Source organism: Hyperolius riggenbachi, chromosome 8 (assembly GCF_040937935.1).
Source record: "Hyperolius riggenbachi isolate aHypRig1 chromosome 8, aHypRig1.pri, whole genome shotgun sequence".
Classification (NCBI taxonomy): domain Eukaryota; kingdom Metazoa; phylum Chordata; class Amphibia; order Anura; family Hyperoliidae; genus Hyperolius; species Hyperolius riggenbachi.
In genome coordinates, this window is record NC_090653.1 from 174,720,423 (window position 1) to 174,734,709 (window position 14,287).

Sequence of the window (14,287 nt, forward strand, 5' to 3'; positions counted from 1 at the left end):
TAAGAAGATTTGTTGAATAGATTAGACAATTGAAAGGGTGAACTGCAAATGTGCCACTGGTGGTGCTGCTGGGAAAGAGGTATGGGACAAAGCTGGCATTAGCAGTACAAAGCTTGTGGCTGCAGTTGTGCTAATGAGATAAGATTTCTCCTGAGATCTGATCTAATATGCAGTGCTGGTAAATAATCAATACAAGGTACAGTAGATATCAATCTTTTACCACATCTACTAGTATATGCCTAGAGTTACCTAGACATTGATAAGATTATATTTCCAGTTATATGAGGATCACCATTAAAAGGTTCTAATGATGGCCACATGTTGAATGTTTTGATAGGCCATTTGCTCATATTTTTTTATCTGAAATGGTTGTGTCTTTAAGAAACAGTGTTAATTTGTTTCGCTCACACATAGAGCTTGATTGACTAAACCGTGGTAACTCATATCACGGCCGCGCTAGCGTTTTTGTGCGCAATTGCAAATTAGTAAACAATCAATATCTCCATAAAATCAATTGTTTGGAGGTTCTCACAGGTTGGAAATTTGTAAAAAGAAACAAAAAAAAAAAAAACAAGTTTTGGCTCCTGGGTCTCTGTGAATACTGTGTTATTTGACAGCTGCTAAACAAGAGTACATATTGTTATGGCGCCGGGCAGTTCTGATGGCTCAGAATGATGGCTCTCCTCGCTACTAGTGTTGGGCGAACAGTGTTCGCCACTGTTCGGGTTCTGCAGAACATCACCCTGTTCGGGTGATGTTCGAGTTCGGCCGAACACCTGATGGTGCTCGGCCAAACTGTTCGGCCGCATGGCCGAACTAAGAGCGCATGGCCGAACGTTCCCTGAACGTTCGGCTAGCGCTGTGATTGGCCGAACGGGTCACGTGGTTCGGACCCGAACGCGCTCTGATTGGCCGAACGGTCACGTGGTTCGGGTAAATAAATACCCGAACCACGTCATATCTTCGCCATTTGTCTGTGGGTTTAGCTTTGGGTAGGCAGGCAGGGTAGTTTGCGCTCCAGCCATGCTAGCCAGGGTCCCCCCAGTCATTGTGTGTCGCTGCTGGGAACAGTAGTACACCGCTCGCTCAGCCACACTATATATAGCATTGTGTTTACTGCCACTCTGTGTACACGGCTCAGCCAGACTATATAGCATTGTGTTTACTGCCACTCTGTGTACACGGCTCAGCCAGACTATATAGCATTGTGTGTACTGCCACTCTGTGTACACGGCTCAGCCAGACTATAGAGCATTGTGTGTACTGCCACTCTGTGTACACGGCTCAGCCAGACTATATAGCATTGTGTGTACTGCCACTCTGTGTACACGGCTCAGCCAGACTATATAGCATTGTGTGTACTGCCACTCTGTGTACACCGCTCAGCCAGACTATATAGCATTGTGTGTACTGCCACTCTGTGTACACCGCTCAGCCAGACTATATAGCATTGTGTTTACTGCCACTCTGTGCACACCGCTCAGCCACACTATATAGCATTGTTTACTGCCACTCTGTGTACACCGCTCAGCCAGACTATATAGCATTGTGTGTACTGCCACTCTGTGTACACCGCTCAGCCAGACTATATAGCATTGTTTACTGCCACTCTGTGTACACCGCTCAGCCAGACTATATAGCATTGTTTACTGCCACTCTGTGTACACGGCTCAGCCACACTATATAGCATTGTTTACTGCCACTCTGTGTACACCGCTCAGCCACACTATATAGCATTGTTTACTGCCACTCTGTGTACACGGCTCAGCCACACTATATAGCATTGTTTACTGCCACTCTGTGTACACCGCTCAGCCAGACTATATAGCATTGTGTGTACTGCCACTCTGTGTACACCGCTCAGCCAGACTATATAGCATTGTTTACTGCCACTCTGTGTACACGGCTCAGCCACACTATATAGCATTGTTTACTGCCACTCTGTGTACATGGCTCAGCCAGACTATATAGCATTGTGTGTACTGCCACTCTGTGTACACCGCTCAGCCAGACTATATAGCATTCTGTGTACTGCCACTCTGTGTACACCGCTCAGCCAGACTATATAGCATTGTGTTTACTGCCACTCTGTGTACACCGCTCAGCCACACTATATAGCATTGCGTACTCTGCCAGTCAGTGTGTATATTGCTGGGATCAGTGATACTCCACTCACCGCCAACTACTATATGAGCTCACCATGAGTTCCTCAGAGACCTCCGCTGTGAGCAGCACTCCCAACAACAGCAACAGCCAACGCCCCACGCAAGCTATAACATCCACCCCAGCAGCCAGTGGTCAGCAGCAGCCCTCCCCGGAGGAGAACGTTGTGTCCATCGGTCCGTCGCCAGAGCGATTAATGAGGGCTGCCATTGAGGAGATGATGGGGCCTGATGTGGAGGAGGTCTGGCTCAGGCCAGCATCCCAAGTTAATGTTGAGGACGATGAGGGGTCTGTGTCTGGGGATGTTGGGGTGGCAGAGGTGGTGGGTGGGTCAGACTCAGGAGAAGAGTTGTATGATGAGGATGATGATTGGGACCATCTGTATGTGCCTCAGAGTCCGACCCCGGAAAACATGTTGTATTGTGTGTTTAGGTACTAAAATCTGCGTTCCCAGTAGTGTTGGGCGAACAGTGTTCGCCACTGTTCGGGTTCTGCAGAACATCACCCCGTTCGGGGTGACTATATAGCAGACTATATAGCATTGTGTTTACTGCCACTCTGTGTACACGGCTCAGCCACACTATATAGCATTGTGTTTACTGCCACTCTGTGTCTGCTGGGAACAGTAGTACACCGCTCACCCGCCACTGTATAGCATTGTGCTCTGTGTCGCTGCTGGCAATAGTGGTACACCGCTCACCCACCACTGTATAGCATTTCTGTACTGCCACTGTACTGCTGCCAGTCAGCGTGTACTTTAAGGATAAGTGAAATGAGGAAGAAATCCGGTGAAAGAGGGAGGGGCAAGGGAAGAGGTGTTTCCCCTGACGGTTCACGTACAGGCCACAGGGGAGCACCCAAGAAAACCCACTCAATACCGCCCATGTTGTCCAGGACAACCACCCTCACAGATCCAAAAGAACAGGACCAGATAATTACTTGGATGACCTCTCAAGCGTCCAGCAGTGGGTTAAGCAACACCAGCATATCACGCACGAGGTCCGAGTCCTCAGCCAGTTACAAGGATCCAGTGGGCACAAAGCTGACACAACCGGCAGAGACACAACGCACACAACTGCCAGATAACCAGACGACGTTGGAGTGAGCTGCGCAGAGGTTGTTCTGGGGAGCTCTACTCCACGGCGGCGGCCCCTCACAATGACATATGACGAGTTTGAGGAGATGGAAGAGGAGGGTATGGACAATGTGGACTTAGACCCAGATTTTGTTTGTGAACGAGAACATCGCCGTCGTAGCAGCAGCACAGATGAGTCTGTTGAAGAACCCACTGCTGCACGAGTTCGCCTTGTGCCACAAGGTAGGCGGCGCGCAATTTCAGGCACCACAAGCGTGGAAGTTCAAGTGAGAGGCAAAAGAGGCGCAAACAGAAATCGCCAGCAAGGCAGGTGCTCCAAAGTCTGGGCTTTCTTTGAAGACTGCACTGAGGATGTTACCATGGCGATTTGCAAGGTGTGCAAGACCCGCCTGAGCAGGGGGAAAAGTATTAACAACCTCTCCACCACCAGCATGAGCCGCCACATGCTATCCAAACATCCCACTCTGTGGGCAAACGCGGCAGGACAGGGTACCACCAGCAACACTGCCTCCCTTGGGTTCACCAGACTCACCACCAGACCCACCTCAGCAGCAGCAGTAGCCCAGCCATTGCGTGGTTCACAACATTCACAAACATCAGACGACGCTGACACTGTCACTTTCCGGAGTAGTGCTCTTGAGGTCTCCCAGTGTTCATCAAACACAACAACCAACAGCCCTTCGGTGTGCAGCCCTACGGTTCAGTTGTCTGTCTCGGAGATGTTTGAGCGCAAGAGGAAATTGCCAGCAAATGACCCCCGGGCCGTGGCAGTAACAGCCAGCATAGCCAAGCTTCTGGCCTGCGAAATGCTGCCATATCGAGTGGTGGAGACAAACAGCTTCAAGGGCATGATGTCAGTGGCCATCCCACGTTACGTGGTTCCCAGCCGCTACCACTTTGCGCGCTCTGCAGTGCCTGAGTTGCATGAGCACGTGGTCAGTAGAGTTGGGCCGAACGGTTCGCCTGCGAACAGTTCCATGCGAACTTCAGTGGTTCGCGTTCGCGTCCCGCAGGCGAACCTTTGCGGAAGTTCGGTTCGCCCCATAATGCACATGGAGGGTCAACTTTGACCCTCTACGTCACAGTCAGCAGGCCCAGTGTAGCCAATTAGGCTACACTAGCCCCTGGAGCCCCACCCCCCCTTATATAAGGCAGGCAGCGGCGGCCATTACGGTCACTCGTGTGCTGCCTGCGTTAGTGAGAGTAGGGCGAGCTGCTGCAGACTGTCTCTCAGGGAAAGATTAGTTAGGCTTAACTTGTTCCTGTCTGGCTGCATACCTGTTCTGTGAACCCACCACTGCATACCTGTGCAGTGAACCCACCACTGCATACCTGTGCTGTGAACCCACCACTGCATACCTGTGCTGTGAACCCACCACTGCATACCTGTGCTGTGAACCCACCACTGCATACCTGTGCTGTGAACCCACCACTGCATACCTGTGCTGTGAACCCACCACTGCATACCTGTTCAGTGAACCTGCCACTGCATACCTGTTCTGTTCAGTGGACCCGCCACTGTATACCTGTTCATTGAACCCACCACTGCATACCTGTGCTGTGAACCCACCACTGCATACCTGTTCTGTGAACCCACCACTGCATACCTGTTCAGTGAACCCGCCACTGCATACCTGTTCTGTTCAGTGGACCCGCCACTGTATACCTGTTCAGTGAACCCGCCACTGCATACCTGTTCTGTTTAGTGAACCCGCCACTGTATACCTGTTCTGTTTAGTGAACCCGCCACTGCATACCTGTTCTGTTCAGTGGACCCGCCACTGTATACCAGTTCAGTGAACCTGCCACTGCATACCTGTTGTGTTCAGTGAACCTGCCACTGCATACCTGTTCTGTGAACCCGCCACTGTATACCTGTTCTGTTTAGTGAACCCGCCACTGTATACCTGTTCTGTTTAGTGAACCCGCCACTGCAAAACCTGCACTCTCGCCATGGTGCGCACCAGTCCAGCACGGCCGTCACTACACAAACAGCTGTTTGCGCTGCGTTACACGGTGAGTTTGGTGTGTCAGTGTGAAGCAGTACCTTAATTACACTACCTGATTGATGTATACACATGCAAGATGTTTGAAAGCACTTTAGGCCTGTCATTTAGCATTCAATGTGATTTCTGCCCTTAAAACGCTGCTTTGCGTCAAATCCAGATTTTTCCCGGGGACTTTTGGCATGTTTCCCACTCCGCCATGCCCCCCTCCAGGTGTTAGACCCCTTGAAACATCTTTTCCATCACTTTTGTGGCCAGCATAATTATTATTTTTTTTCAAAGTTTGCATCCCCATTGAAGTCTATTGCGGTTCGCGAACTGTAACGCGAACCGAACCTTCCGCGGAAGTTCGCGAACCAGGTTCGCGAACCTAAAATCGGAGGTTCGGCCCAACTCTAGTGGTCAGCAAAATAACCCGAAGCTTGAAGAATGCCGTTGCCTGCAAGGTTCACCTCACCACTGACACCTGGACGAGTGCGTTCGGCCAGGGTCGATACATCTCCCTTACCGCGCACTGGGTGAACCTTGTGGAGCCTGGCAGCGATTCCTCACCTGCTACGGCGCGGGTGTTGCCCACGCCGCAAACAGCTGCACCGCCGTCCCTCCCACTGGATAACAACAGCAGCACCTACCTCTCTGACTCCTTCTCCTCCAACGCATCTCAAAGCTGTACCTCATCCGGAAACGCTAACCCAGCACCAGCAGCAGTAGGATCGTGGAAGCAATGCAGCACAGCTGTTGGCATGCGTCAGCAAGCGTTGCTGAAGCTGATCTGCCTTGGGGATAAGCAGCACACAGGGGAGGAAATTTGGAGGGGAATAAAGGAACAGACGGATTTGTGGCTGGCACCGCTGGACCTGAAACCGGGCATGAAGCTAGACACCTGGCACGAACTGGCAATGTACGCAATAGAGGTGCTGGCTTGCCCGGCAGCCAGCGTTATGTCGGAACGCTGTTTCAGTGCTGCCGGAGGCATCGCCACAGATTGGCGTATCCGCCTCTCCACAGAAAATGCAGACCGTCTGACTCAAATTAAAATGAATCAATCCTGGATTGGAAACGACTACGCAACACTCCAGGACCCCAACCAAGTAACATGACCAATGAACATCTGGGATGGTTTAGCGTTTCCGGTCCCTGTTTATTGAACCTCTCATCTGTATTACATTTATGACTGCATGGCGGCAAAAAGCTTTGCTGCTATATCCGCACGCTTTTTGTCCTCATGCAAGGCCTGTGTTGTTGTGTCTCAAAAAGCATGGCCTTCTCCTCCTGCGCCTGCTCCTGTTCCATCACGTGTGCTGCTGCTGCTGGGTTAGCGTTGCCGGTCCCTGTTTATGGAACCTCTTATCTTTATTACATTTATGACTGCATGGCGGTACAAAGCATGCTATCCGCATGCTTCTTGTCCTCATGCAAGGCCTGTGTTGTTGTGTCTCAAAAAGCGTGGCCTTCTCCTCCTGCGCCTCCTCCTGTTCCATCACGTCTGCTGCTGCTGCTGCTGCTGCTGCTGGGTTAGCGTTGCCGGTGACGGTCCCTGTTTATGGAACCTCTTATCTTTATTACATTTATGACTGCATGGCGGTAAAAAGCATGCTATCCGCACGCTTCTTGTCCTGGGTTGTTGTGTCTCACAAAGCGTGGCCTTCTCCTCCTGCGCCTCCTCCTGCTCCATCACGTCTGCTGCTGCTGGGTTATCGTTGCCGCGTGGTCCCTGTGTATTGAACCACTTATCTTTATTACATTTATGACTGCATGGCGGTAAAAAGCATGCTATCCGCACGCTTCTTGTCCTCATGCAAGGCCTGGGTTGTTGTGTCTCAAAGCGTGGCCTTCTCCTCCTGCGCCTCCTCCTGTTCCATCATGTCTGCTGCTGCTGGTGCTGGGTTAGCGTTACCGGTCCCTTTTCCTGGAACCTCTTCTCTGTATTACATGTATGACTGCATGGCGACAAAAAGCATGTTACCTGTGCAAAGAAACATGACATTTTCCACATTTAAAAGACAGTTTTTCCTTTGAAACTTTACAATCAATTTTCTCAAAAACTATAAGCTCTTTTTCAAATATTTTTTTTCCTCTTGTACCCACTCCCAAGGTGCACATACCCTGCAAATTTGGGGTATGTAGCATGTAAGGAAGCTTTAAAAAGCACGAAAGTTCGGGTCCCCATTGACTTCCATTATGTTCGGAGTTCGGCGTGAACACCCGAACATCGCGGCGATGTTCGGCGAACGTTCGCGAACCCGAACATCTAGGTGTTCGCCCAACACTACTCGCTACCGCAAAACTCCCCGGCGGCATTAAATACTATTCCCCTTCAAGTTGTCGCAACTCGGAGGGAGACGTAATTTGTGCATTACATTGCTGCTATAGGGCGCCCAATCTTGTATTAATTGGTATTAATGGACTAATGTAATAGCAATATGTAAAGAAGGACTATGGTCTTCAGGCAGGACGTTACACAGGGGTGTATGCAAAACTACATGCGTAAAGTCTTACTGCACAATGAGGAGAGCACAATGCAATACATTACATGCAATGCATTACGTTCTACTCATAACAACTTTATAGGACTATACGACTTTATGCATGTAATTCTGATTAATGCAGTTTATTGCATACACTCTATAGTTACATAGTTATTTGGGTTGAAAAAAAACTTTAATCTGTCAAGTTCATCCAGAAAGTATAGAAAGTATTTTAAGAAAGCTATAGTAGCTGCATAGAAATGTTTAGAAAATAATATCCTTAGAGATAGCAAATATGGATTTATTAAATACAGATGTTCTTAAAAAACTCACTTGGTTTTTAGGAAGATGTTAGCACGTATAAAGACAAAGTAGTGGTGGGAGATATTGCGTTTTGGGGTTCTGTAAATTCATTTGACATGATTCCCCACAGACACTTTGGGCCATATCCTATTCCAGGTGGCAAGTAGCTTGCAGATACGAGCTACTTATCACCTTGCCATCGAGCAAGGATTACCGCTGGTTTCCTTTGCATATCATTAGGGAGCATTGAGCCTGAGCAATGCTCCCTTTCACCGGGCAATGGGGAGCGAGGCTTTACTCTGTTGTGCTGTCCTTTAGCACCCTAGCCTTGCTCCCCAGAGATGCGTGTGCACCCATCAAACATCGCCGCCATCTACCGCCGCTGCATCTGAGGGTCTCCCGTTGGGTCACCACAGATCCCTAAAGCCCCCCACTGCTGCGCCAGTCTCCCTCTAGCGATTAGCATACCGCTGAATAACTTCTGCCGCAAGTGCCGCTTAGTGACTACAGTGTATTCTCACTGTATTTACTGTGTATCTGAGCCCCGGCAAAACATCTTGAAGTTCCCACCGGGGCTCCCCATTGGTCCACTGTCTGAGCCAATGAAAATGCTTTGCCGGGGCTTGGATGCATAGTAATTACAGTGAGAGTACACTGTAATTACTGAGCGGCACTTGCGGCGGAAGTTATTCAGCAGTATGCTAATTACTAGAGGGAGACCAGCACAGCTGTGGGAGGCTTCGGGGATCTGTGGCGACCTGACGGGGTGCTCTGGGGACAGATGTAGCAGGGACGATGTACGTTAGTTGGTTTGCAGGTCTAAGCTAATGCTCATGTCTGCATCGCTTCTCGGAAGCATGAAAAACATTATAGGATAGAGTGAAAAGAACTCGCTGGGTGATAATATCGCCCAAGCGAGTTCTTTTCTACCTGGGGGGTGTTAAACTGAATTGGATTAGGTGATGGGAGCATCGCCTAATTTATGAACTTGCTAGCACTTAGTGCTTGTGAGTTCAGCAATGGAATATGGCCCTTAATGTAAAAATTAAGGCCTGCTGTTTTAAGAAATAGAGCACTGATAAGTTGAGAATTAAGTATTAATTGAGAATTGACTTACTATGAGTTGAGATTAATGAGTGATAGCTTGATTGGTCCAGTTATGTTGTACAAACATGCTTACTTTTGTAACTTATTATTTATCTGTAATAGATTAGCATGACCCCACCTCCACTGACTACACTCTTGAAGTACACCAACCTGAATATTATTTATGTTCATATTAATGTCAACTGATTTTTTTGTTTCTGATCTCTTCAGAATACCACAGTCTCTGTGTCTAACATGGATACTGCAGAAAAAGTGTCTCAAGCGGTGTCTCAACAGCTTGGACTCCCGGTAAGTGAACAGAATGTTGACTACACCTTTTCAATATTATATTTTATACTTACATATATAAAGCAAATCTGAAGTGCTGGAGGGGTAGTGGTGGACTTACCTCCACAAAGATGACTTGACAGATTCCAATAAAAAAATTATTGTTTTATTACTCTGAAAAATAGGGGGGATTGCAATGCATTTCATGGGTCCACTGCCCGCTTCATCATGCAAAATTTGGCGGGCAAGATAAAAACAACATTAATACAGTGTCTTAACCACTTGAGGACCACAGTGTTAAACCCCTTCACCCCTCTCCTGTGTCCCAGTGCTGCCTTAGATCGCAGCGCTGTACTATGTTTATAGACAGCGATTTTGCCATCTAACAGTCTCCTAGCAGCGATCGCCTCTTAGAGACTGAAGGCAGAGCGGAGCTCCGCCATCCAAGCAGGAATGCACGCACGATCTCCTGCAAAAGAGGCCCGCAGGACCTTACGCTAAAAGGCGTTAGGCAGTCCTGGGTCGGCAAGTAGTTAATATAGCATCCCCCAAAAAATGTTTAACATATACATAAAACATAATTCAGCATATGACTTATGACTCTCGATGTGCAGCCACCAAGATGAGATGATACTTAGGTCTAGCATACAATAAGTTATGATGGTATAACACAAGGTACCAGCTCACACTCAAGTATAAAGAGTCCAGGACAAATCACGAACAAATTACATCAAATCTTCACTCAAGTAAAAACATCATATCTAGATGACACTCATAGTGATGATAATAATAATAGTAATAATAGTAACAACAACAATAACAGTAAAAGTAACATTAAGCATTCTAATGAATTGTCATGCAACATATGAATAAAGGATGTGACTAGAAAACACCCAAACAGGCTATCTTACAATAACTGTAAGATAGCCTGTTTGGGTGTTTTCTAGTCACATCCATATTCAGTATACAAGTGTGTGACTTTAAAAGTGTATTATTGTGTCTGACCCTTTAAAAATGGTCAACTGCACCTTGTGGTTAATATACAGTTTGCTAAAAAAAAAAAAAAAAAACAGAGTTAATAGTAAAGCTTTCTCGATGACAACCAACCAACTTCCTTCTCAAGTTGCAGTGACAGTGAGTCCTGTGCCTGTGCTGGACTTTGGTACATTGAAAGTGCAAGCCTACTTCCTGCCAAAGCCACACTCTTTCTCTAAAGTCTAAACTAATGCAGAGGCTGGAATATGGTTGTAAAATTCTTAGCTCAATGAGGACAACCCAGTGGGGCTCACCTTTTCTTTCATACATTTTTATGTGACTTTAAGATTACCAAAAAACAGTATTAGTAGATATATTTATGATCTTGTAAGTTCCCATGTCCATGTGCCCATTTGATTTCTCTATTACTGTATTTGTACTTTTTGAATTTATCATACAGTTTAACAACATGATGTTATCTTGCTAATCTCACATTAGCAGTATTATTGCTCATGTAGATGAAAAGCTATTGAGTGAATGTTAAGTCATAACTACATTTTGTTGTGAATTTATTCAGGGCAGATCTGGTGACTACCATCTGTGGGTAATGTCTGCAAAGGATGAGTCTCCGTATCCTCTTTTTGGTAAGATTTTCCATTTTCAAAGCTTGTGTCTGTCACCATTTTTTTATTTAAATATGATAACATTTATGAAAATATACTGTATACACTCATGTATAATCTGAGTTTTTAATGCCAAAAAAGTGGGGCTCTCGGTTTATACTCAAGTTATTATAATTATTGTTTCCCGCCCGTAATGTAAAAAAAACAGCTGGGCACTGATGGACACTTGCCAACTCCCCCTGGCACATTTGGTGCCTGCGTTATCCCTCCCACTCCACCAGACAGGGAATGTGGGGCAGACCTTTGGCTCCCTGAATTTTCAGAAAAAAGGGTTGTGCATGGGTGACCATGTACCCCCTTTCCTCCCGCCATATGCAGAGTGTTTGATCACTACATTTGTTGGCCACTGTTCTGTTCTGCACTGTGTTGGGAACCCTCTGTTTTGTCTGTCATTAGCAGTCTCATTGCTATGATGAAGCCCTCCAGTGATGTCTCTCATCACGTATATATGTCACTGCAGGAGTCATAGCAATGAGACTGCTACTGATAGGCCAAACAGAGGGATCCCAACGCAGCACATAACAGTGAGCGAAATAAGCATGCACTGCTCTTTATATCCTAATGGTGACACTCAGGAGGTGGGGCATACACAGAGGGCACCATACATTCTGGTCTGGGCGGCACACAGGGGCAGGGTGGGGGTTAGTATATGGTTACCAAGCACTTTGCACATTGGAGGTGGGGCACATGGCAGATCGCAGCTCTTTTTCTGCATATGCCAGGGGTCTGCTCAGATTAGCTGCAGGATCAACTGGACTGCAGGCAAAGACTCAGCATAATCACATCTGTCGTGACTGATCATAATGGGAACAGGGCCGGTTTAAGGGGCCCTAGGGCAAACTGTAGCCGCTATTACCCCTCTGCTCTGCTAGGCCCTGCAAGTATAATAGCAGCTATAATTACCTATTAGTCCCGGCAGGTGAGCGGGCAGGCAGCGGCTGCACTCTGAGATATGCTGTCTCCCTCCCACTCTATGATCCAGCGCGTGTTTACACATGACACGCCGGGTCATAGAGTGGGAAGGAGACAGCATGTCTCAGAGTGCAGCCGCTGCCCATCCGCTCACCCGCCGGGACTAATAGGTAGAGATGTCACGAACCTCCGATTTTCGGTTTGCGAACACCGTTCGCGAACTTTCGCGGAAGGTTCGGTTCACGCGAACTTTCGCGAACCGCAATAGACTTCAATGGGGAGGTGAACTTAAAAACTTTGAAAATTTTCTGCTGACTGGAAAAATGATAGAATGTTTCAAGGGGTCTAATACCTGGAGGAAGACATGGTTGAGTGAAATACACATCAAAAGTCCCAGAAAAAAATCTGCATTTAATACAAAGCAGTGTTTTAAGGTCAGAAATCTCATTGAATGTTCAATTGCAGGCCTACACTGCTTTATGACATCAGGAATCCCTCTCTCCCTCCTCCCTCTCTCCCTCTCCCTCTCCTCCCTCTCTCCCTCCTCCCTCTATCGCTCTCTCCCTCCTCCCTCTCTCCCTCTCTCCCTCTCTCCCTCCTCCCTCTCTCCCTCCTATCTCCTCCCTCTCTCCCTCTCTCCCTCCTACCTCTTTCCCTCTCTCCCTCCTACCTCTCTCCCTCTCTCCCTCCTCCCTCCTCCCTCTCTCCCTCTCTCCCTCCTTCCTCTCTCCCTCTCTCCCTCCTCCCTCTCTCCCTCCTCCCTCTCTCCTTTAAAGTGATTGGACGGCAGGGGCTATGGGCAGGAGGGAGAGAGGGAGGACTCTCTCCCTCCTGCTCATAGCCCCTGCGGTCCAATCACTTTAAAGGACATTATCCTCGCACTTTGATTGGCCCAATAGGCTCCCTGTCACTTGACAGGAAACTTGACAGGCAGCCTATTGACAGGCAGCGGGCATAAGTTTGTAGCGCTCGCTATGCCACTCTGATTGGGCATGTTAACTCTGACAAGGCATGTTAACTCTGATAAGACACATTAACTCTGATAAGGCATGCTATTTGTTATAGTGAATGAACCCCATAGTGCTATATTTATAAATAGAGTGCTCTTTTTATAAATGCTTCATATTGGATTTAACTAGCTGATCCCCTGTATGCCAGCTTGCGTGCAAAGTGAAAAAACAATATGAAATATTAATTTATCATATCATAAAAAATAACAATAACTTATATATTTTACTATGTAATAACTACACACCAAAGATATACATTTCCTTTATTCCATTCTAACAGGTATGCTCACTTTGAGCTTATACTATACTAATCCTCACCAATCCTTTTAATGGGTCCTGCTGTAGTTACAGTAACGTGTGTCTTATCAGGTCATGAATACCTTTACAGTATTGCAATGAACAGTCTCCGGGAATCCATCGATATACCTAGAAGAAGCAACAATAACCTTTTATTAGAGCCAAGTACAGATGGCTTCAATCAACAGCTCCCATATGAAAGTCAATGCCAATTCATCATTAAGCTTCGACCTCAAAGTTCCCTGGATTTGAAAAAAGGTTAGTATTAACTGATCCTTCATCCTTGTATTGTGTTTAATTCAGTGAAATTCACTTTTTAATCTTTAATTGTTGCTGCCCCTGAGATCTCCCAGCAGCTCCCTTCAGCTGTCCTTGCTACCCCTCTCATCCTCTCAGCTCTACCACTTTTCCACTCAGTTCTTCTGTCTCCTTACCTATTCCTACTCTTCTGCTTAGGTCTCCTTGTCCCCCCATCAAACCCTGCTGTTGCCCTCTTGTCATCCTCTTGGTGATTTTGGATGTTAGACTGTTATTATGTGTCACTGTATACTATTTTTGATGTTCCTGGCTAACGGATATTCACTTTTTCTCCCAAGTTTTCTCCTAGGTGGTATTTTAGCAACAAAGTGCCTTTAAAGCCACCAGCAATCAAGAAAATACAGTATATACTGTCAAAATAATTTTGACAGTACTTTTTCACATACTTTTTAGTACTTTTTCAATTGCAGAGTGCTAAAAAGTTATATTTAATGTATTACATAGGAGAAAACTTAGGAGAAAAAGTGAATTGCATATGGCCCAATAACTTTTGTCTACCTTTAATTTCTGATTATTCAGTGAAACAGAATGAAACACTAAAAAAAAGAATTGGCATTCACTAAGGTCTGACAGATCTTTACAGACTATAGTTCTCGACAAAGTAACCTTAAAGCCCCATCTACACGATACGATTCTTTGTGCGATTCGATTACAATTCTATTTACGATCCGATTAAATTCGA

At 46.8% G+C, this 14,287-nt stretch overlaps 1 protein-coding gene across 1 annotated transcript in view; it reads left to right on the forward strand.

Moving 5' to 3' along the window:
- The window catches only part of LOC137527192 (rho GTPase-activating protein 20-like), a 275,894-nt gene that overhangs the window by 157,747 nt on the left and 103,860 nt on the right, over positions 1-14,287 (forward strand). Inside the window, exons 7-9 of the mRNA XM_068247674.1 lie at positions 9,354-9,431; positions 10,963-11,029; positions 13,360-13,545. Of these exons, the coding sequence (XP_068103775.1) occupies positions 9,354-9,431; positions 10,963-11,029; positions 13,360-13,545 (331 nt within the window). The remainder of the gene's footprint in view (positions 1-9,353; positions 9,432-10,962; positions 11,030-13,359; positions 13,546-14,287) is intronic.